At 43.5% G+C, this 25264-nt stretch overlaps 1 protein-coding gene across 2 annotated transcripts in view; it reads left to right on the top strand.

Moving 5' to 3' along the window:
- LOC131741444 (general transcription factor II-I repeat domain-containing protein 2) overlaps window positions 1–25264 on the top strand; it is a 52663-nt gene that overhangs the window by 17681 nt on the left and 9718 nt on the right. For both annotated transcript variants that reach the window (XM_059038403.2, XM_067011899.1), the window contains exons 4-10: window positions 9739–9858; window positions 11414–11597; window positions 11755–11783; window positions 13183–13237; window positions 13550–13593; window positions 17645–17722; window positions 22521–22577. In XM_059038403.2, the coding sequence (XP_058894386.1) occupies window positions 9739–9858; window positions 11414–11597; window positions 11755–11783; window positions 13183–13237; window positions 13550–13593; window positions 17645–17722; window positions 22521–22577 (567 nt within the window). The remainder of the gene's footprint in view (window positions 1–9738; window positions 9859–11413; window positions 11598–11754; window positions 11784–13182; window positions 13238–13549; window positions 13594–17644; window positions 17723–22520; window positions 22578–25264) is intronic.

Here is a 25264-nt window from a genome sequence, read left to right on the forward strand (position 1 = left end):
TTAAATAAGATGGTGAGTGTGTAATTGATGAACAAGAAGGGTATGCTCAGATCAATGTCAGCTGCCAATTGGATTTCTAATCGTTGAAATTGAATCACAGATTTTTAAAAAATTTTCACAGTTGTATGCTAATTTTTCATATATAAGGCTATTCATATTTCTCTGCATATGTTTTCTCTCTTCTTTCCTTGATAAATCTTGTAAGGCATTCATCTCTTTTAATTACATTTCCAATGAGGCAACTTTTGGCTTTGTGATTTTGTCTATTGTTTCTTTGTTTTCTTTGTCATTTATTTCTGCTCTTTATTATTTCCTTATTTAATTGAATTTAATTGCTTTTCTTTTCTAGCTTCTTGATTTGGTAGCTTAGGTCACTGAGGTTTTAAAAAATGTTTCCTTTAGGTTCTGCTTTAGCTGTAACCTCAGACTTTTGATACGTTGTGTTTTATTATGATTTTGTTCAAAGTATTTTCTAAGAACCCTAGTAATTTCTTTTTGACCCATGGTTACTGAGAAGCTTGTTGCTTCATCTCCTAATATTTGGAAATTTGGGGATTACTGGTTTCTAGTTAAATCCCATTGTGGTCCAAAAACATACTCTGTATGATTTTAGTCCTTTTGAGTTTATCAAGGTCTAATTTATCACTTAGCACATCATTTATGTTGGTGAATATTCCATGTACACTTGAAAAGAATTTAGATTCTGCAGTTAACAGACCAATTAGGTCAAGTTGTTAAATGTTACTCAGTTCATCTGTATCATTTCCAATTTTCGCCTATTATTTTATCCATTATTGATAGAGGATTGTTAAAATAGCCAACTATATTGTATATTTGTTCCTCCTTTTGGTTAGTACATTTTGCTTCACACATGTTGAAGATATGAATATGAATGTTATTAGATATAAATTTAGGATCGTAATGTTTTCCTGCTGAATTGACCCTTGTTTTCCTCACAAAATATTCCTCTTTGTTTCATTTATCCTCCTGATCTTGAAGTTTCCTTTGTCTTGTATTAATATAGCCTCACCAGCTTTCTTATGACTAATTTTGCATAGCACATCTTTTTTTATTCATTTACTTTCAGCTCTCTGTACTTTATATTTAAACTATGTATCTTGTAAACATGCAGTTAGGTCTTTTTTGTAAAAACCAGTCTGAAAATCTGACTCTTACTTGGATTGTTTCATCCATTTACATTTAATGTCATTATTTATATGGTTTAGTTTAAGGCTTCTGTGTTGCTGTTTCTTTTCTATTCATCTCATATGTTCTTTGTTCCTTTGAGACTACTTTCCTGTGTTATTTTATTTTATTTCTTATTTATTTTTTAAATAAATTTATTTATTTATTTATTTTGGCTGCATTGGGTCCTCGTTGCTGCACGCCTGCTTTCTCTAGTTGTGGCCAGCGGGGGCTACTCTTCATTGTGGTACACGGGCTTCTCATTCTGGTGGCTTCTTTTGTTGCAGATCACGGGCTCTAGGCACATGGGCTTCAGTAGTTGTGGCATGCGGACTCAGTAGCTGTGGCTCGCGGGCTCTAGAGCACAGGCTCAGTAGTTGTGGCACACGGGCTCAGTAGTTGTGGCACATGGGCTTAGTTGCTCTGCGGCATGTGGGATCTTCCCGGACCAGGGATCGAACCCGTGTCCCCTGCACTGGCAGGCGGATTCTTAACCACTGCGCCACCAGGGAAACCCCCTGTGTTATTTTAGATCGAGAAATTTTTTTTTTTTTTTTTTTTTTTTTTTTGCGGTATGCGGGCCTCTCACTGTTGTGGCCTCTCCCATTGCGGAGCACAGGCTCCGGACGCGCAGGCCCAGCGGCCATGGCTCACGGGCCCAGTCGCTCCGCGGCACGTGGGATCCTCCCGGACCAGGGCACGAACCCGTGTCTCCTGCATCGGCAGGCGGACTCCCAACCACTGCGCCACCAGGGAAGGCCGAGAAATTTTTTGTATTATATTTTATCTCCTCTATTGACATTTTAGCTCGTTTAGGTTTTTTATTTTTTTTGGTTATTCTTGGGATTACAATATGCCCTCCTAATTTGTCACAGTGAAACTAAAATTACTATTTTTCTACTACACCTACAATGTAAGAACCTTAAACAGTATAATTCTGTTTACTTCTGTCTAGCCCTAATATGTTATAAATCCTGCAACGCCTTATGATGTTTGTTTTAAGCAATCACTTTCCAAATTTTTTTAAAATAATCTTTTATATTTACCTACATATGTACCATTTCTAATATCCATTTTTCCTTCTTGTAGCTCTGGATTTTCCATCTGGAATTATTTCCCTTCAGCCTGAAGAACTTTCTTTAGCGTTTCTTTTAGTGTGGGTCTAATAGTAAGAAACCCTCTCTGATTTTGTTTATCAGAAAATGTATTTACCTTGCCTTCATTTGTGTGTGTGTGTGGTTTAAAAAAAAACATAAAATTTACCATTAAACCATATTTATGGGTATGTTAGTTCAGTAGTGTTGAGTATATTCACATTGTTGTGAAATAGATCTCCAGAACTCTTTCATCTTGCAAATCTGAAGCTCTATATCCACTAAATAAACAAATCCCTTTCCTCCATTACCTTGGCCCCTGATAACCACCATTCTCCTTTGTTTCTATGAATGTGACTATTTTACATACCTCATCTAAGTGGAATCATAGAGTATTTACACTATTAACACCTGGCTTATTTTACTTTTGGCATAACATCCTGAAGTTTCATCCATGTTATAGCATGGAACGGGATTAAGTCTGCCTTCAAACACCTCTAATGGGGCTTCCCTGGTGGCGCAGTGGTTGAGAATCCGCCTGCCCATGCAGGGGACACGGGTTCGTGCTCCGGTCCGGGAGGATCCCACATGCTGCGGAGCGTCTGGGCCCGTGAGCCATGGCCGCTGAGCCTGCGCGTCCAGAGCCTGTGTGTGCTCCGCAACGGGAGAGGCCACAACAGTGAGAGGCCCGCGCACAGCAAAAGGGGGGGAAAAAAAAATTCTGGGTTCAAACACCTCTAATGAATTTTTCAGTTCAGTTATCGTATTTTTCAGCCCCAGAAGTGCCATTTGGTTTTTTTTATAGTTCCTCTTTGTCAGTACTCTCATTTTGTTCATGTATCATTTAGTTGTCTTTCTATACTCTCTTTTAGTGCATTGAGGATCTTTATTTTAATTTTTTTTTTTGAGATATGACTTGTTTTTTAAAGAAGATGTTAGGGGTAGGAGTTTATTAATTTATTTATTTTTGCTGTGTTGGGTCTTCGTTTCTGTGCGAGGGCTTTCTCTAGTTGTGGCAAGCGGGGGCCACTCTTCATCGCAATGCGTGGGCCTCTCACTATCGTGGCCTCTCTTGTGCACAGCACAGGCTCCAGACACGCAGGCTCAGTAGCTGTGGCTCACGGGCCTAGTTGCTCCGTGGCATGTGGGATCCTCCCAGACCAGGGCTCGAACCCACATCCCCTGCATTAGCAGGCAGATTCTCAACCACTGTGCCACCAGAGAAGCCCTATTTTAAATTCTTTGTCAGGTAGTTCATAGATCTACATTTCTTTAGAATTGGTGTCTGGAGTTGCATTTTGTTCCTTTGAGTGGGCCTTGTTTCCCTGCTTCTCTGTATGCCTTGTAATTTTTTTTTTTCCCCTGGGATTTTTTTCCTGGGCATTTGAAAAGACAACCACCTCTCCCAGTCTTTGCTTACTGGTTTGGTGCGGGGGAAGACCACCCACCCATCAGCCCTGCTGGCTGTTCTAGAACCTCTCAAACCTTTTTGTATCTCTTTTGCCCCCTGGTGTCTGCCCACAGAACTGCAGCTCTGAGTTAAGTCAGTGCTCTGAGTCAGGCAAGATATAAATCAGTTCCTCCAGTAACCCCCGGACAAGCCGGAATGTTGGACACACAGTCCACTCTTTTGTTTCCACGTCAAAGGAGGAGCCCCAGTCTGGGGGTTCCTTCACAGCTGCTCTGCACTATGCCACATAGAGGGAGAAGCATGAATAGGCACAGCACATGCTTCAAACCTTCCTACCCTGTGCTAAACTCTCTTCTTGGGTTTCCAATGGCTGGGGTGCCATAGCTTCTCAGCTGCTCTGCAGAGTTCTCACAGAGGTGTTCTGGTCTGTATATTGTTAATTTGCTGTATCTGTGGAGGAAGGAAGGCCCATTGCTTCCTAGTCTGCCATCTTGCCAACATCATTCTCCTTGCTTTCGTTTTGGAAGAATTTTTTTTTTGAAGTATAGTTGATTTACAACGTTATGTTAGTTTCAGGTGTACAGCAAAATGATTCAGTTATACATATATTTATATATTATTTTTGAGATTCTTTTCCATTATGGGTTATTACAAGATATTGAATATAGTTCCCTGTGCCCTACAGTAGGTCCTTATTGTTTTTTGAAGACTGCCTTTACTCGATATGGAATCTGGCTTGACAATTTTTTTCCTCCAGCCCTTTTTTTCTCTTTTGGCCGCATCGCATGGCTTTCAGGATCTTAGTTCCCCAACTAGGGATTGAACCTGCGCCTTAAGCAGCGAAAGCATGGAGTCCTAACCACTGGACCGCCAGGGAATTCTCTTCCTCCAGCCCTTTAAAAGTTTCATTCCATTTTCCTCCTGGTCGCCACTGTTTTAGATAACAAAGTCAGGTTAGAATTCTTATTTTTGTTCCCCTGAAGGTAATGTATCTTTTTCCCTAGCTCTGTCTCATCTTTGATTTTCAGCAGTTTGGCCATGAAATACCTATTTATAGCCTTCTTTGTTTTTACCCTACTTGGTCTGTGGAGCTTACTGAATCTGCATGTTGACGTCTTCATCAGTGTTGGACATTTTGGGCCATTCATATCTCTGCAAATATTCTGATTCTCTTCTTAATTTACACAGACAAGGAAATTTGCTATTTAATGTCTTTTTTTTTTTTAATTATCTTTGGCTGCATTGGGTCTTCGCTGCTGCATGTGGGCTTTCTCTAGCTGCGGTGCGCAGGCTTCTCGTCGCGGTGGCTTCTCTTGCCGTGGAGCACGGGCTCTAGGCGCGCGGGCTTCCATAGTTGCAGCACCTGGGCTCTAGGGTGCATGGGTTTCAGTGGTTGTGGCTCACGGGCTCTAGAGCGCAGGCTCAGTAGTTGTGGCGCACGGGCTTAGTTGCTCCACGGCACGTGGGATCTTCCAGGACCAGGGTTTTAACTCATGTCCCCTGCATTGGCAGGCAGATTCTTAACAACTGTGCCATCAGGGAAGTCTGGCAGGTGGATTCTTAACCACTGCCTCACCAGGAAAGTCTAGAAATTTGCTATTTATTGTCTCACAAGTCATTAAGGCTCTGTTCCTTTCCCCCCCACACACTTTTTCTTTTTGTATTCAAGTTTCATATTGGATAGTTGCTATTGGCATTTCTTTGAGGACACTGATTCTTCCTTCAGCCATATCCGGGGTGCTGTTAAGTCCATCTGGTGAAATTTTCATTTCCGATTATTTTCCATTTCTAAAATTCCACTTTCTTGCTTCCTTTCCTGGTTAGCGTTTTCATTTCTCTGTTGAAATTTCCCTTATATTAATTTGTTGTGTTCACCACCCCTATAAAAAGTCTTTCATGTGTTTATAGCAGTTGTTTTAGTCCTTATCTGGTAATTTCAACATCTGGGTCATTTGTGGTTCTATGTCTACAGATTTTTTTTTTTTTTCTGTCTTGGTCCTGGGTCACATTTTCCTGCTTCTTCACATTCCTACTACTTTTTAATTTTATACTGGGTATTATGCATGATATGTTGTAAAAATCTGCTAAGTAAAATTGCATTTTGTTCTGGCAGGCAGTTAAGTTACTGGCAGGTCACCCTGCCCCCATGTGGATGAGAGTTGCCCTTGGCCCTAGAGCATCCCTCTTAGTCTCAGAAGGCAGCCCCTCCTCCTAAGATGTGCCCCTTAGTTTCACAAGGTGTTAAACAAGCTTCTCGAACTTGGTGGATCTTGAATACCAAACCCTGTCTTTCTAGCACCACACAGCTGTTTAAATCTCTGCCCAGCAATTTACCTTCCAGATGTTGCTTTTCCTTAAAGCCTCACCCTGTGCTTGCAGAGTTTGCAGATGAAGCAAGAATTTGAGGGAAGATGCTATTGATGATACTGGGTCTCCTACCTCTGTGACTCATTTTCTCCAGAATTTCCCCTTCAGTGTCTAAATACAATGGCAGTCCTGATATGTGACATAGATTTCCTCATTTCACTAAGACTGCTGCTCTTTGGTTAAGCTCTATTTCTCCCTGAGCCCCACAGGAAGTCAGGAGTTCCCACGGGGGAAAAGCCAGGTCAATGTGCATCTCATTCCATATGTGTGCTTCCCTTCTTTCGAGGATAGCATTCCTTCCTGCTTTCGCCTGTTTCTGGTTGTTCTTCAGTGCTTTCAAGTAGTTGATCTTTTTCATTTTGTCCAGAGCTTATCATTCATTGTTCCTGGCAAATACACACTTCTCTGCCATCGCCGGAACAGTAATACTGGGTGTCATTCTTGAATATGTGATGGTTATTTCTCTAGAAGTTGTCTTGAAAGTTAGGAAAAATTACCATGGAATTGCATCAAAAACACATTTACCTGCCTTCTGAAGTGAGAAACCAGCACCCTGCTGTATAAGCATTCACAAATTTAATCCTCAAAACAGAAGGAATTTAGAATCAACCTGGGTTAGGGTTATAAGTGCTTAATATTAAAGCAATATAAAGTAAACCAGGGACTGGCGAGCTTTCTCTGAAATGGGAGTGATAGTACATGTTTTAGTCTCTGGGTCATTACAGCCTCTGTTGCAGCCACTCACCTTGCTTTTGTAGCATGAAAGTAGAAGCAGGTGATATGGCAATGAATGCACCTGGTCAATAAAGCTTTATTTACAGCACTGAAATGTGAATTTCGTGTTATTTTCTCAGGTCATGAAGTAAGTCCTTTTGAACTGATTTAACGATGTCAAAATATGAAAAACCATTTTTAGCTCACAGGTCATACAAAAAACAGGCCGTGGGCAGGATGTGGCCCCAGGCTGTAGTTCACTGACCCCTGGAGTAAACCTGAAGGCAGTACTGTCAATTATTCTGTTTACCTCTTATTTTACCTGTGGGCCAAAATTGTGTGAATGACCAAACACACACAGGTTTTCACCTGCTTCCTTCTTTTAGCCTAATTGGTTCTGATATGTGAACATGCCTAGGAATTGCTTTGTAGAATTGTTTACACAAAACTAAATATATCCTGTACTTCCTGGATGTCTGAAGGTTTTCAAGTATCATTCTGTCTGTGCACGATTTTTGCCTTACATTTGACCCTAGAAAATAACTCCATCGTACAAGCCTCTCTGGCCCAAGAAATCACTTTGACGGTTTTCAAGTCACTGCCTCTCTACTCCAAGTCCACCCTTCTTTGTCCTGCCTTGTGATACAGGAACTGGACCCTGTAAACATTTCTCCCTTGGCAGCTGGCCCAGGACCCACCTTGGAGGCTTTTTCAGGAGGTCCCTGGAGAAGGAAGGCACTTCTCTTCCCATTTCCAGTGGGCTCTCACCTGCCTGTACCTGTAGCATGCGGTGACCAATTGCACTTGGAATTCCCAGGGGCACCCCTGCCGCACACAGCATCCAGTCGGCTCCCCTGCATCCCAGCCGGCTGCCCAGCAAGTCACACAGAAGTCCCAGAAAGTTCCAGAAGGAAGCTTCCCAGAGAAATCTCACGGGCACCACATCCACAGGCAGTTTCCCAGGGAGTTAGTTCCGCCAGTGCCTGAGAGAGGGGCCTCCTAGAAAGTTCTGCTGGCATCATCCCACGGGTGGTTTCCAGAGTTCTGCCACCGCCCCAGGGAACAGCTTCCCTGCAACAGCGAATCTGGTGGCACCCCGGAGGCAACTTGCCAGTGGTTTCCACGAGCACCTCTAGAGGACGGGTCCCCGCTTGCCAGCCCCAGCTTGTGGCACCCCTGCAGACCCTGCCTCCTCCCCAGAGGCCCGGATCTCAGCCTCGGGGGCGCCTCTCTTCCAGGATTAGCTGCTCCTGCAGCCCTCGTGGTAGTCGATGCTCCTGCTGCCTCTGTTACTTGTGTGTAACAGAGTTCTCATTACCCCTTAGCAGTTCATCCTTGTTACTATGATTCTTTTTGGATTTTTTTTTTGGATGCACCAAGTCTTAGTTGTAGCGTAGCATGCAGGCTCTTAGTTATGGCACGTGGGATCTAGATCCCTCACTAGGGATCGAACCCGGGCCCCTCGCATTGGGAGCACAGAGTCTTAACCTCAGGACCACCAGAGAAGTCCCACTAATGATTCTTTTATTAAACTTTCCTTGTTCAAATTAATGTGTGCTTTCTGTGTCCTGACTAACCCTTATGAAAACAAACAGTTTCAAAACTTTTGCAGTAGCAGCTTGACTGGGGGGCTGGTCCGGAACCTGCCCAGGGCTGAGGGTCTTCCTACACAGTGACTGTCACTTGCAGACTGGATAGCAAATAAGTTTCTTTTTTTTTTTTTTTTTTTTTTTTTTGGCTTCCCTGCTCAGCCTGCAGGATCTTAGTTCCCCAACCAGGGATGCAACCCGAGTCCTCAGCAGTGGAAGCACAGAGTCCTAACCACTGGACAGCCAGGGAATTCCCAGCAAACAATTTTCTGTTACCATTTCCTCTGAACTACTAATATTTCCTTATATGTTGAATTATTCATTGTTTATCAATATATTCATTTCAGAGATGATCACTATGTTATTTTATCCTGTTCATCATAAATAGCCTGTTCTTTGTTGTGTTGTTCTTTTCTTAAATTAAAAGATCTTGTTTTGGGGGCTTCCCTGGTGGCGCAGTGGTTGAGAATCCACCTGCCGATTCAGGGGACGCAGGTTCGTGTCCCGGTCCGGGAAGATCCCACATGCCACGGAGCAGCTGGGCCCGTGAGCCATGGCCACTGAGCCTGTGCGTCCAGAGCCTGTGCTCCGCAGTGGGAGAGGCCACAACAGTGAGAGGCCCGTGTACTGCAACAACAAAAAACAAAGCAAAACAAAAAACAAAGATCTTGTTTTGGACTTCCCTGGTAGCGCAGTGGTTAAGAATCCACCTGCCAATGCAGGGGACACGGGTTTGAGCCCTGGTCCGGGAAGATCCCACATGTCCCAGAGTAGATGGGCCTTGTGCACCACACCTGCTGAGACTGCGCTCTGGAGCCCATGAGCCACAACTACTGAGTCCACACGCCACAAGTACTCAAGCCCGCACTCCTAGACCCGTGCTCCACAACAAGAGAAGCCACCACAGTGAGAAGCCCGCGCACCACAACGAACAGTAGCCCCTGCTCTCTGCAACCAGAGAAAGCCCGCGCGCAGCAACAAAGACCCAACGCAGCCAAAAATAAATAAATAAATTTATTTTTTTAAAAAAAGATCTTGGGGCTTCCCTGGTGGGAATTGTTGAGAATCCACCTGCCGATGCAGGGGACGCGGGTTCGTGCCCTGGTCCGGGAAGATCCCACATGCCGCCGAGCGGCTGGGCCCGTGAGCCATGGCCGCTGAGCCTGCGCGTCCGGAGCCTGTGCTCCGCAAAGCGAGAGGCCACAACAGTGAGAGGCCCGCGTACCGCAAAAAAAAAAAAAAAAAAAAAAAAAAGATCTTGTTTTATGTCTATTCCTTTTTTTCCCCTTTTTCCTTTCAGTATCAGAAGCATGGACGTTAAGGAAACGTATAGTACAGATACTTGGATACTGACTTTGTACTGATCACTCGTTTACAGGCATTGCCGAAGGGCTGCAGGAGGTGAAACCCCCAGGCCCTGCCAACGGGATGCAGATGGATTCAGGAGAGACGGAAATACTCAGAAAAGCCGTTGAGGACTATTTCTGCTTTTGTTACGGTAAAGTTCACTTTAAGCATTAATTCTCTGAATAGTTCACTGCAGAAGATAGTATTAGAAATCATTTTATCAGCGTGACTATTTAGACCGTCTCTAACGTTGGAAAAATCCACATTCACACCAAGGGAAGAGCCAGTTAAGTACCAGATCAAGTCTTCTTACGGAAGACCACTTGGTCTCTTCTGGTCCATCGGAACCTCTGAATTCATCAGCCTTCGGTCTTTGCGGAGCCCCCGCCCCATGGCCGTGCAGTTATTACACACGTTCATGGTTGGTTCACGCACCAGCCTCGTCCTCGTTGGTCTCCCCACCTACCCACATCTTCCCACAGGCATGGAGACGGGGATTTTTTTTTTTTAATACCTACACAGTGCTTTAAAAAGCTAGATAACAAGGAAGTCTGCAGGTGTCGTACTTGTGATAGAAGCACCTTAGCATCTTAGGGCCCGAATCATCACTCCTAGACAGCTGCAAACATCTATGTGACCTGCAGGTCCCTGTGAGCACTTGGATTTGGGGGACTCCTCCTGCATAGGGGATCTTAGGGTCTCAGGCTACACTTCCATATGAGCAATGGAGCTCCAGCACCTCGGGGCTGGTCAGCCAGTGCAGAGAGACCAACACATCCCCAGGTGGACTCAGCTTTCTACGGGCAAGTTGACCCAATCTGTACAGTGTGACACAGGGAGAGTTAAGCTTTGGGCAGGGCTCTCATCCTCTTTGGCTGCAACCTGAGTAACCTCAGGGTGTTCCCTGCAGCCCTGGGTGCACCCGGGTGAGCACCCTGAAGTGTGCAACCTCCAAGAGAATGGAGGAAAAGACCTATTATTTTCTTTCTTTGGGAAACAGATTATTTTTGGTTAATTAATTTACTTATTGAAAATATAGTTGACTTACAATATTATATTAGTTTCAGGTGTACAACATAGTGATTCAATATTTTTTAAAATAAATTTATTTATCTATTCATTTTTGGCTGTGTTGGGTCTTCGTTGCTGCGCGGGGGCTTTTCTCTAGTTGCGGCGAGCGGGGGCTACTCCTCGTTGTGGTGCGCGGGCTTCTCATCGCGGCGGCTTCTCTTGTTGCAGAGCACGGGCTCTAGGCGCGCGGGCTTCAGTAGTTGTGGCACGCGGACTCAGTAGTTGTGCCTCACGGGCTCTAGAGCACAGGCTCAGTAGTTGTGGCTCGTGGGCTTAGTTGCTCCGCGGCATGTGGGATCTTCCCGGACCAGGGCTCAAACCCGTGTCCCCTGCATTGGCAGGCGGATTCTCAACCACTGCGCCACCAGGGAAGCCCCTGTGATTCAATATTTTTATAGATTATGCAACCTATTATATTCTCTTATGGGAAGATTGAAAGGAAAACATTTTATACCTTTTCTTTTGGCCTTTTGGTCAGAAATTTTATTAACCTGAGATATAGAGGCATCGGACACTTTAGGCTTTTAATAAATTTCAGAACCAAATATCACCACCTGTGTTTATGACACTAAGTGAAATTGACCGTCAGGGGTTTATGCTCATATTGTTTAAAGACATCCTGCTGCTTCTTGTAGGCAAAGCCTTGGGGACGACAGCGATGGTGCCTGTTCCTTACGAGAAGATGCTGAGGGACCAGGCAGCCGTAGTGGTACAGGGGCTCCCAGAAGGGGTCCCCTTTCAACACCCTGAGAACTATGGCCTTGCAACCCTGAAGTGGATTTTGGAGAACAAAGCGGGGATTTCATTCCTTATCAACAGGTGACAGGCTCTACCCCTCCTCCTGACAGCTGATAAACCGACAGCTTAATTTCAGTTAGTTAATTCTGTCCCGTTATGTTCAGAAGTTGGTTATTCAGATGTTTAATCTGTCCGTCTTGTGTGTTCATGTCAGGTAACAGTATTGGTTTTCTTGCAGACCCTTCCTGGGTCCCGTGAGTCAGCTAGGTAAGTGACAGCTTCTCATACTTGGTGACTGCCCTGGACTGCTAAACCAGTTCTGCTTTTCTTAATTAAAATGCAAGCTTGGCACATTCTAAAGCTTGCTTATGCTTTGTCTTTCCTGCATTGAGGAGGCCACCTCTGATCCCGGGGCCAGGGGTGGTGGTGATGTTTGCGGGGACTACAGCTCAGGGAAACACACATACCCAGCCTGAGAGCCGAGACGCCACCCTCCCGTCAGCTCGCATGCCGGCGAGCCCGATCTACCTTGTCCATGTGCACTGAAGTATACGGATGCTGGAGGGACTTCCTGGTCTTTGAGCAGCAACCACGGGCCAGGCGTTGTGGGATTCAGGAGTGGTCTGGGCTGTGTGACCGTTCCCGTGCTTCTGAGATACATGGTCTAGGAGAGGGAAAGAGACTGTTCAGAGAGCCAGGGGTGACCCATGGAGGAAATCCCTGAGAGCCCCCGGAAGGGGGTAGAATTGTGTGGTCAGAAGAGCTTCCTGGAGGAGCTGGCCCCCAAGATAAGCAGGATCTCAATAGCTTGGTTCCCCCGGGAAGCCCATTCCATGTGGTCAGGCAGAAAGTTATGTGCAGGGTGTTTGAGACCATGTTTGGGAAACCAGGACCCCTCATAAGCTCCTTAACTGATGAAGGGACCAAGAAAGAAAATAGTAATTTTACCAGGAGCATTTAGAGATCCATCTATGCCCACTTCCTTATTTTCTCAATTATTCTGGATCATAGTTGGAAACCTCGGGCCATAGCTGTTCATGAAAGACCAGGTCTAAAGAGGATGTTATGCTGAGCCTATGTAGGTACAGAAGCCAGGTGGCAGGGGTGGCCGGAGGGTCTCACTGTCCTCGAGGACTTCCTTGGGGTACAGAGGGCAATGAGACACTCCTGTGTGTGGGCTACTCACAGAGCAAGTATTTCTGGAGCAGTTGTGAGTTCCTGGGGTCCCCCAGCTCACATTAAAGGAGGGACTGGAGGGTGAGGGGTGGCAGGTGACCAGGTGACTGTTGTCCCAGGTGGCTTGTATTGTCATTGTAGAATAACGGTAATAGCTGCTGACACTTATTTTGTGATAGGCACTGTTCTAAGCACTTTGCATGTATTAATTAATCCTCACCCAACCACCACTTTGAGACGAGGAAGCTGAGGCACGAGGAGGCTTAGTAACCTGCCAGAGGTCTGCTCCTTGGACCCCACTGTGCCCACACAGATGGCCCAGGCCCCGGGGGCTGCTTTGAGTTGGTCTCTCCTCCACGGCTATTCCATGATGACCTAGAGCCAGGAATTCTGTTCTCTTTGTATTCCCTTTCCCTTTATATGCCTTTGAATGTTGTCATATTTCAAGGTGCAGACAGGGGCTAGCGTGTGTCATTTTACTCATGCACAGGTGGGCCTGGGGTAGTAACAGATGCTGAGAGATCAGTGACATCACCAAGTGAAAGGTAAGGGATAAATAAAAAGTAAGTCCACATCTAACCCAAATGTATTAGTTTTTAGGCTATGGAATGTCTTATTTTGCTACATATTCTTTATTCAAAAGGATGTTTGGGATTATGAGAATATATTCATTGACACCTTTAACTTTCTTAATAATTTGTTACAACATTAAAGTTGAGGTAGCTTTGCATTCACTTTGATGGGGGGAGGGGAACCTATGATGGTGTGCCGATCTGGGGATTAGATTCAGTGTGTCCAGATGCCTTTGGGCAGTTCTCACCCTGCCCATCTTGACCAGCATTCCCTTCTCCTTTTAGCTGTGCCTCCATCAATGTGAAGACTGAACCCATGGAAGATTCTGGTAGGTACACTGATGCTTGTAGAATCAGGTGTTCAGCAGGTCATTATTTGACTCCTTTCTTTTGTTTTACTTAAAAATGGGACTTTCGGTAAACCAGGAATAGAGGGGAATTTCCTCAACTTGATAAAAAAAAAATTTACAAAAAACCTACAGCTAATATCATATTTCATGATGAGAAACTAGAATCCCAGTAACATCAGGAGCAAGGCAAGGATGTCCCCTCTCATCACTCCCTTTCAACATCATACCGAAAGTCCTAGCGAATGCAATAAGACAAGAAAAGGAAATATAAGGTATATGGATTGGGAATGACAAACTAAAACTGTCTTTAATTTGCAGATGATATATTGGTCCCTATTTGGGTAGAAAATCCCAAAGCATCAACAAGATAATGGGGATAGGGCACTAATTAACCTCAACAGGGGCCTTATTTGCAGAATCAACATCTTTTACTCAAATACCTAGAAAAAAAAGCCATCTAATTCAATAAATATTAGGTACTAAGATGTTATTAAGTAGATATATTTGTAGACACAGTTATTATTTTAATTCTATGGAAATTAGAACTTGACTGCTACATGAGTAAAGAGTCTTGAATACACATTTGGAATATGAATTTGATTTATGAATAAAGCAGTGTTTTTATTTTTGGACATAGCTTATTTTATTGCTCTCTTACACTCTGTCATTTCTAAATGTTCTACAATAGACGTACATCACTATGACAATGTATATTGGGGGAAAAATCCCTCTTTGATGGTGAGAGTAGGTAACCCCCGTCCCTGCTCTCCCACACCTCAAAAAAAAAAAATGTCATTAGAAGGAAAAATGTGAAAGTTTAAAAATAGAAAAAAAATTTTTTAACTCAAATGTTTAATCAAGGGATGGAAAAATATTGAAAGCATTAGAAGTAGAAATGTTAGCAAACCTAAAATAAACAAGTACATAAAACTGGAATTCAAACCTCAAAAAGATAAAGATGAACGCAAGCTGACTATACGGGGTAAAACGAGAAGTTAATAATGTTTAGAAAAGCAACATAGAAATAAGAAATAAACAGTTCCAAATGTAAAGTTAAAGTTAAATCTGAGATAATGTAAAAGACAAATATTCAATATTAAGAAAAGATGGAGGGCTTCCCTGGTGGCGCAGTGGTTGAGAATCCGCCTGCTGATGCAGGGGACACGGGTTCGTGCCCCGGTCCGGGAAGATCCCACATGCCGCGGAGCGGCTGGGCCCGTGAGCCATGGCCGCTGAGCCTGAGCGTCCGGAGCCTGTGCCCCACAACGGGAGAGGCCACAACAGTGAGGCCCGCGTACCACAAAAAAAAAAAAAAAAAAAAAGAAAAGATGGAGAGAGAAGGCGAAGAGAGATGTTAGCTCCAGTGAAATGGAGGTCAGAGCACGAGCTTTGCTGACGGTGTCAGGTGTGGTTTATGCTCAGCTGCCTCCCCAGTCCCTTGGGGCAGGAGTAGCCTGAACCCACCCTTGTCATACCCCGGGGGCACTCCTATCCACAGACAGACATGCGCTTGGTAGAAGCTCCACCTTAAACGTCAGACTGAAAAATAAGAGTGCCTGTCCATTTCAGTTATTCTAGGTAAAACCGACACAAGTCAACGAAAAGGAGCCAAATATCTCAGCCAACAGAATTCAGCTGTGGCGCCTTCATCCCACTTACACATGACATGCCTTACGCGCCTGCCCCTTTAATCTTAGCCTTGGATGCGTTTCCAAGCTGAGATACATTCTGCCTGCATCTCTGTTGGTAACAGAGAATTTAAAACCCCCAAGCCACAGTCTCCTCTCAGAAACCGGGAAAGCGAATGGGGTGGGAGTGAGGGGTTGTCGGCTCTCCCCGGGGGGGGGCCCTTTCAAGGATCCACGGCCCTATACCGCCTTCCTTTCCCTCCTCACCAGCTATTGGGTGGATGACCGTTTCCCACCAGCCTTAAATTAGGCCTCTTTTGTTGAGGCCTCTCTTTGGAGATGTGATTCCCTATAAACAAGCTCCCTAATAATGTGACTTTCTACCATGGATTTCATGATACGCATTGCTTCCAGGTGCCTGCAGGCTTCTGTGAGCTGACCAACCACTGGCCTTATTTCCTGTGAAGTTTGCGTAGCGCTTGCTGCACAGAACGTTTAGATGGTTTTAACTTCTGAATTTCCCCCTCCCCCATCATACTTTGAGGAAAGGCTGAAGCAATTCTGCATTCGGCACCGTCCAGTCTGCTTTCAGTTGCCTGCATTGAAAAGAAGTTTTCCTTTGACAGCCCAGCTGTCACATATTTATCAAATGTTTGTACTTGGAAGTTTTACTATAAATTACAAAAGTTATACATGTTTTTAACTAAAAATTCAGTGTAGTAAGTGTTAATAAGCAGTAATAAGTAAAATTCCTCTTCACTCCTCCCCTCTCAAAATTCCACCTCTCTTAAATCTCACTGCACCTCAAATTCCATCCCCATTTTAAGGGCAACAGCTCTTAACCAATTTGTGCAAATCCTTTCAGATCACTTACAAACATGTAAAAAGCTTTTTTCTTTTTTATGCACAAGCAGACCTCCATTTGTGAGCTCTCCTTTCATCTTTCTGTCCCACTTCTGAGCAATTTCCTCAACTTGCTCAAGTGCAATATCCATTTCACTGACAAGCCATCGGCCGTGTCCATTCTCGGCCGTGTCCATTCTGTTCCTCAGTTTAACAGATTTTTCTTTTTGACAGTCGCCTTCGTTAGTACCCAACCTTACTATCCCTATGCCAACAGAGCTGTTAAAGGTTTTCGGACGACCTCCCCCCCCGCCCCCCGCCAACTTGTAAATTAAAGCTGAACAGTGAAATCCCAAAGCTTGTCACAATTTTTGTTTTTGCTTCTGTCAACTTTCACAGTTAAATTATATGTCTACTTCAGTATCCGTTATCTACTGCAGTATAAAAGAGCACCCCAGGGCTTCCCTGGTGGCGCAGTGCTTGAGAGTCCGCCTGCCGATGCAGGGGACGCTGGTTCGTGCCCCGGTCCGGGAAGATCCCACGTGCCGCGGAGCGGCTGGGCCCGTGAGCCATGGCCGCTGAGCCTGTGCGTCCGGAGCCTGTGCTCCGCAGCGGGAGAGGCCACAACAGTGAGAGGCCCGCGTACCACACACACACACACACACCAAAAAAAAAAAAAAAAAAAAAAAAAAAGAGCACCCCAGAACCTAGTGGCTTCAAACAATAATTTAGTCTTTCTTACAATTCTGTGTGTTGGCCAGGCCGTCCTTCTGGTCTGGGCTGGCCTCACTCCTGGGGCCGAGGCCTCAGCTGCCAGAGTTGGGCCTCCCTCTCCTCTTGGTCTCACATCCTCCAGGCTCATTCACGTGACAATCCTGTTCCAAAAACAGCAGACGCTGATGCCCAAGCACTTTTCAAGCCTCTGCCTGCATCCCACTGGCCAAAGCAAGTCACGTGGCCAAGCCCAGATTCAAAAGGTGGAGTAGTTTTCCACTTCTAGAAAATAGGAGTGGGAGAGTTACATTGCAAACAGGTGTATATACTGGGATGGAAGACACTTGTGGCTAATTTTTGCCATCTACTGCACCTTTCCCTGATAAAGCCTTTTGGTTTCACCAATGTAGTTTCCCCAGGTTTTGAAATTCATTTTGTTGTAGTAAGTAAATTAAGATTATCTGTGCCAATTTGGGCCCCATTACAGCAGAATATTTGCAATATTTATATTGCATACAAATGCATGTACATATTCATCTATCTTGAAAGGGAAAATTTCCCCAAACTGGGAATTAGACCTCTTTCTCTTTCCCTTCTTTTCCTCCTTCCTTCCATCCATCTCTCCTCCCTTCCTTCTTTGCTTTATGTTGGTTTATTATTATTTTATATTTATATTTTTATATGGATAAACCATTTGTTCCTAGTGCATGAGCTACAGGTTCTTTTGCTGATTGCAGTGTTGCTGTGTTAATCCAAACAGAACCTGGAAGATATACTAACCAGTTATATCTCTGTTCGTAAGTCTAGCCTAACACATAATTTTATAATTTCCATTGCATTCAAAGGCATTTCAACGAAAGCAACAGTTATGTCAGTCAAGAAAGAATCAGAAGATCCTAATTACTATGAATATGGTATGCAAGGTAATATCATTTTATACTAATTTTCTTCTTTAGAAGTTATCTGTGATGGAAAATTTTAATTAGCACCCATCTGAAAAACAGGAAACATGGCAATTAAGCCCTTGTGCCAAAACTACTGAGCCGGTGCTCTAGAGCCCACGAGCCACAACTACTGAAACCCAGGCGCCACAACTACTGAGGCCCGTGCACTTAGAGCCCATAATCTGCAACAAGAGAGGACACTGCAATGAGACGCACGCTCACTGCAACAAAGAGTGGCCCCAGCTCTCCACAACTAGAGAAAGTCTGCATGCAGCAATGAGGACCCAATGCTGCCAAAAATAAATAAACACATTTTTTAAAAAAACTCAAAATGGGGCTTCCCTGGTGGCGCAGTGGTTGAGAGTCCGCCTGCCGATGCAGGGAACACAGGTTCGTGCCCTGGTCCGGGAGGATCCCACATGCCGCGGAGCGTCTGGGCCCGTGAGCCATGGCCGCTGAGCCTGTGCGTCTGGAGCCTGTGCTCTGCAACGGGAGAGGCCACAGCAGTGAGAGGCCCGCGTACCGTGAAAAAAAAAAAAAAACAACTCAAAATGGATCAAAGACCTAAGTATGAGATAAAACTACAGTGCTCTTAGGAGAAAACACAGACATATATCTTTATGATCTTGGATTAGACAATGGTCTCTTATATATGAAATCTAAAGCACAAGCAGCCGAAGAAGAAAATAGACAAATTGAACTTCGCCAAAATTAAAAGCTCTTGTGCTTCAACGAATGTTATCCAAAAAGTGAAAAGACCACCAACAGGATGAGAGAAAACATTTGCAAATTATATATCTGATAAAGACCTAGCATCCAGAATATATAAGAACTCTTTCAACACAATAATAAAAATACAAACTACCCAATTTAAAAATGGGTTATTTGAATAGGCATTTCTCCAAAGAATATATACAAATGGCCAATGTGCATATGGAAAGATGCTAGATTAATCACTAGAGAAATGCAAACCAAAATCACAAAATATCACATCATACCCACTAGGATGATGTTAGTTTAAAAGGCAGACAGGGGACTTCCCAGGTGGCACAGTGGTTAAGAATCCGCCGACCAATGCAGGAGACACGGGTTCGAGCCCTGGCCCAGGAAGATCCCACATGCCACGGAGCAACCAAGCCCATGCGCCACAACTACTGGGCCTGCGCTCTAGAGCCTGCAAGCCACAACTACTGAGCCCGTGTGCCACAACTACTGAAGCCCACGCGCCTAGAGCCTATGTTCTACAACAAGATCAGCCACCACAACGAGAAGCCCGTGCACCGCAACAAAGAGTAGCCCCTGCTCACTGCAACTAGAGAAAGTCCACACTCAGCAACAAAGACCCAACGCAGCCAAAAATAAATAAATAAATTTTTTTTAAAAAAAAGCAGACAGTAGCAAGTGTTGGTGAAGATGTGGAGAAATTAGAATCCTCATACATTGCTCCTGGGAATGTAAAATGGTACCGCTCCTTTTCAGAATAGTTTGGCAGTTCCTCAAAATGCTAAATAAGGAGCATATGATCCAGCAATTCCACTCGTAGATATATATCCAATTCTACATTTTCCCAAGAGAAAATATATGTCCACACAAAAACTTATACATTATTCTTAATAATCAAAAGGTGGACACAACCCAAGTATCCATAAGCTGATGAATGGAGAAACAAAATGTGGTCTACCCATATAAGAGAATATTATTCAGCCATTAAAAATAATGAAGTACCAATACACACTGTAACATGAATGAACCTTGAATACACAATGCTGAGTGAAAGAAGCCAGACACAGAAAGGTACATATTGTATGATTCCATTTATATGAAATGTCCAGAATAGGCAAATCCATAGAGACAGAAAGTCCATTCGTGGTTACAGAGTCTGAAGAGAGAAGGGAGTGAGGAATGACCCCCAGTGGGCTCAGGGATTCTTTTGGGGGCGATGAAAATATTCTAGAAATAGTGATGATGGTTGTACTACCTTGTGAATATATGGAAAACCACTGAACTGTACACTTTAAAAGGATGAATTTTAACGTATGTGAATTATATCTGTTTTTAGAAAGCAAATTCAATGTCAGATTAACCTGTATAATCTGTATAAATAATCGGTATAAAATAAAATTTGTGATTAATTTTGACTTTTGACTTGAAAGCACTGATTATCCGATCGTTTTGAACACACTTGATACCCATTCAGTACATAGGGTTTTTGCTGTCGAACCTCTAGACCAGGAATACTTTTGCTGTAACTGTGAATAAATTTACCTGAGAGCCCTTGTCCTCTTGGTAAATTGATACTGGTCATCTTATCACTCATTTCCTTTTTAAAAAATTATTATTGTGGGAATTCCCTGGCGGTCCAGTGGTTGGGACTCGGTGATCTCACCGGCGAGGCCCCACATTCGGTCCCTGGTCAGGGAATGAAGATCCTGCAATCCATACGGCGCAGCCAAAAAAAAAAAAAAAAATTATTATTGCGGTAGAATCTACGTAACATAAAATTGGCAATTTTAACCATTTTTCAACGCACAGGTCAGTGACATTAAGTCCATTCACAGTATTGTGTGACTCCTCCCACCAGCCATCTCCAGAACTTTTCCATCATCACAGACAGAAACTGTCCCCATACAAGCAATAACTCCTCATTCCCTTCCTCTCGGCCCCTGGCAACCCCCAGTCTACTTTCTGTCTCTATGAATTTGCCGATTCTTGGTGCCTCATATAACTGGAATCAGACAGTATTTATCCTTTTGTGACTGGATTATTTCACTAGGTGTAACGTCTTCAAGTTTCTTCCACGTTGTAGCAGGTGTCAGAATTTCATTGCCATTCACCTATTTGTAATTTTGCCTTTTTTCTTTATGGAATGGCTATGAATCCATGTCTCTAACCCAAATTTGATGATGAAATTTGTGCTCCAAAGCAGGTCCTTCAAAAAATTCCTCATTTGAAGTATTTCAAAGGTCTGTTCCTCCATGCCCACTTTCCAGAGCATTGTCAGTATTTTATCTACACTGAATTTACTGTGTGTGATATTTAGGTCTGGGTTTTTTTGTTTTGTTTTGTTTTGTTTACTTTTTGGAATGGAAGAGGAGGAAAAGAAATGCATTGGCCTACTTGTAAGGCTTTTTTTTTTTTTTTTTAAAGTAAACTTGGTCTTGCTTAGGCTTGAACCTAACACGAGGCGATTTGTTTTTGTTTTTTTAAATTACCTACCTCAACGTCTGTTTTGTAAAGTCATGTAATGAGATGCAACATGGGTGTGTGACTTGCATTTATATGTAAGTGATTTGATCTCTGTCACGTGTGTGACTGTGTGCTCCACAGCCTGACCAGTTTGAGGGTGCAGCGTTGAGGTTGCATGGTTTTCTAGAAATGAACCAAAGATGGCTTCTGTATATTGGCCCCTAGGTAGTCTATTTTTTCACGGCAGGATGAGACCTATCCACTCAAAACCCTGCCAGCCCCAAATTCCAGGTGCCTGTGTATGTGATACGCTGAGAAGGACACACCGTCATCTAGGCAGTGTTCTGGCTGAGGATGCAAGACCTGAGTCTTACCATGAGGAAACGTCAGACGAACTCAAAATGAGGAACATTCCAGTGGGGAGGGGAAGGGGGAAGGAGGGGGCTCAAATCTTCAGAAATGGCAATGCCATAAAAAAAAATGAAGACAGATTATGGAACCATTCAAGATTAAAGGAGACGTGACAACTAAAAAGAAGAACGGACCCCCCCAAACTGGATCCCATACTGAAAGGGAGAGGCTATAATGAACATTTGGGCAACGGACAAAGTTGGAATATGAACCCTAGAATAGATAAAATTGTCTCACATGTTAAATTCTGTGTTTATAACTATACTGTGATCGTATAAGAGAATATCCCTATTCTAAGGAAAAAGTCACGGAAGTGTTCAGAGAGAAAGGTCCATAATGTATGTACCTTTCCCTCAAATGCTTCAGGACAAAAAAGTGTGTGTACAGACATCTATCTCTCTATATAGATTGGGGGTGGGGGGAGGGAGAGACAAAGATTACCAACAAACGGGGTAAATTGTTAACATCATGTTACCTGAGTAAAGGGTAGATAGATCTTCTTTGTACTATTTTATTTTTGCAACTTTTCTGTGTTTAAAACGATTTCCAAATATAAAGTTCTTTTTTTTTTTTTTTTTTTTTTTTTGCGGTGCGCGGGCCTCTCACTGTCGCGGCCTCTCCCGTTGCGGAGCACAGGCTCCGGACGCGCAGGCTCAGTGGCCATGGCTCACGGGCCCAGCCGCTCCGCAGCATGTGGGATCTTCCCGGACCGGGGCACGAACCCGCGTCCCCCTCATCGGCAGGTGGACTCTCAACCACTGCGCCACCAGGGAAGCCCTAAAGTTCTTTTTAAGAAAAGACATTTATGAGACAATTCAGGAAATTTGAACAATGCCTAGCTATGAGATAATGATAAAGAATAATTGTTCATTTGGAGGGGTCATCGCAATATCATGGTAATGCTAAAGGAAGAGACTTTACTTACGTACTTGCCTGTTATGCAGTATTTGCACACTGAACTCTGGGATTTACTTTAAACCACCAGTGTATTTGAAATTTTTCCAAAGCACAGATCAAAACAAAGGAAAAAACATAAAGAAAGGATCGTTTGTGTGAATTTGATATTAGGGAGTCGAAGTATTGCATGTATATTCCTGTGAGGGTCTGGAATTATTTGCATTGTTTTTAAATGATTTCTTTTTTAAAATTTGTATTTCTGCCTTGTTTGCTTTCCTTTCAGAGAGCCATCATTCTTCTGCCAGCACTGAAGTAATAGAAATGGAATCACCAGTGGAAGGTTAGAAAAATGAGGCATTTTCTCTCTCTCTCTCTCTCTTTTTTTTTTTTTTTTTAGTTTACAGTATTTCGAAGAGAATACACTCTTTTAAACACACATGTTTGAAAATACAGAAGACAACATACATGCCTTCTTAGAGAACTGGCCGAGTCCTCATCCTAAGATGTAGTATTAAAAACTCTGTCACTTTCCTACTCTTTTGATTTGTAAATGAGTCTACTTTAAGTGCCTGGATATACAGGTTAAGTGGTAAGAAAACTTTGCACTGATGCCATTTGCTACTTTATTTCATTTTGTCTTCTTGATGGGCATGCCAAAATCTTTTGAGCAAAGTTGAATAGAATTTTAGGAAATTCTTGAATTAGAGGTAAAACTTGATATATACTTCCCTCCATTCGTATATAAATCCTGAGCATCCTATTTAAGGCCTAAACTCTTTTTTTAAAAAATTTTATTTGTTTTTGGCTGCGTTGGGTCTTTGTTGCTGTGCGCGGACTTTCTCTAGTTGCGGGGAGCGGGGGCTACTCTTTGTTGCGCCGCACGGGCTTCTCATTGCGGTGGCTTGTCTTGTTGTGGAGCACGGGCTCTAGGGCGCGCAGGCTTCAGTAGTTGTGGCGCACGGGCTCTAGGGCGCGCAGGCTTCAGTAGTTGTGGCACACGGGCTTAGTTGCTCCGCGGCACGTGGGATCTTCCCAGACCGGGGCTCGAAGCTGTGTCCTCCGCATTGCTAGGCGGATTCTTAACCACTGTGCCACCAGGGAAGTCCTGGCCTAAACTCTTAAAGTGGTTTATGTAAGATAAAATTAATAAAGGAGATTTCCTCTGCAAACATAGAGGTATGAAGGTCTTTGTCAGTTTACAGGCAAGTTAATCTTGTTTTTAGGGGTTGTACACCTGTCTCAGTACCAAAAGGATTTGTGTTTTTCTTTTACATCAGAAACTTTCTCCAAGGGGCCGAGTTGCAGTCATTTTCGATAGCTTCCCTGATTTAGGGAGTCTGGAGTTTTTTGTTGTAGAGGATGGTTCCAACGGCCCCCTGAGCAATTTGTCTAAGTCTCTGACCTAGAAGAATTTTGGTAGATTTTGCCAGAGAACATACTATGATAGACTCCAGTCTTAGAATTGTTCATTCACTCATAAAATTAGTCATTTTGAACTTCATTGCTTTAGAACCAAGAAGACAAGCGGACTCTGTCATTATTTAACTCCTGTTTATTTTTCTAAATTATGTATTTTCATTGTGGTTTAAAAAACCCACATAACATAAAATTTACCATCTTAACCACTGTGAAGCGTGCAGTTTGGTAGTGCTGAGTATATTTATATTGTTGGAAAGAAGATTCCAGAACTTTTCATCTTGCAAATCTATCCCCATTAAACAACAACTCTCCCATTTTTCCTCCTGGCAACCCCTCTTCTACTTTCTGTCTCTATGAATTTGACTACTTCAGGTATCTCATATAAGCGGAATCATACGGTATTTGACTTTTTGTGACTGGGTTATTTCACTGAGCAGAATGCTTTCAGGGTTCATCCATGTTGTAGCCTGTGTCAGGATTCTTCCATTAATTTTTTGTTTCTTTTCTTTAACTCAATCTCTGACCTTCTCTGGATGTAAAGGAGGACAATTTTTTTTTTTTTTTTTTTTGTGGTACGCGGGCCTCTCACCGCTGCGGCCCCTCCCGCTGCGGAGCGCAGGCTCCGGACGCGCAGGCTCAGCGGCCATGGCTCACGGGCCCAGCCGCTCCGCGGCACGTGGGATCTTCCCGGACCGGGGCACGAACCCGCGTCCCCTGCATCGGCAGACGGACTCTCAACCACTGCGCCACCAGGGAAGCCCAGGACAATTATTTTGAATTGAGTTTAACTCTGTTCCTCCCTTATGTCATTTACTTTCCTTTGTAAAAGGCTGTTAAGGTATTGTTTGGTCATTTTTTAAATGGATGGATAGTACAATATTTGGAGAGAAGAAGACCTGTGTAGGAGTCAGTTGTAGAACTGGTGCTGAATTAGAATCAGAAAGATTTCATGGGCTGTTGGCCCTCGAAATAGTTCATTTCTAAACAGATTTTTTATTATCATGATATTGTGGGAAGCCCATTTACAACAGAGCTGAATTTGTTTGCTTTTTAAAACCTTTTTATTTTATGTCAGTCCTTTTATTTTTTAATTATTTATTTATTTATCTGGGGCAGGGAGGGGCCACGCTGCACAGCCTGTGGGATCTCAGTTTCTCAACCAGAGATTGAACCCCAGGCCACGGCAGTGAGAGCCCAGAATTCTAACCACGAGGCCACCAGGGAACTCCCTAAAACCTTTTTATTTTAAAATAATTATAGATTCACAAGAAGCTGCAAGAACGCTACAGAGCAGTCCAATGTATTTTCACCTGTTTTTCCCCAAAGGTTACAGCCTACGTAACGATAGTACAATATCAAAACAGTTTTGCATTCTACTCTTTCTTCTTTTGCTTACAATTAATGTAAGATTTGACAAATCTTTCTAAAATGAGCTAGAGTTAGGCGAGGTAAGCCAGACAGGCTTTTGTCTGTATGTAGAACTTAATGTATATGTCATAAGTCTTATCCATCAGAAAACTCAGTGAGGTACTTTAGGTACCTCGTATAATTGAAATCATATGATATTTGCTTTTTTGTGACTGGCTTATTTCACTGAGCATGTATATG

The sequence above is a fragment of the Kogia breviceps genome, chromosome 14 (assembly GCF_026419965.1).
Source record: "Kogia breviceps isolate mKogBre1 chromosome 14, mKogBre1 haplotype 1, whole genome shotgun sequence".
In the NCBI taxonomy this organism is placed as follows: domain Eukaryota; kingdom Metazoa; phylum Chordata; class Mammalia; order Artiodactyla; family Physeteridae; genus Kogia; species Kogia breviceps.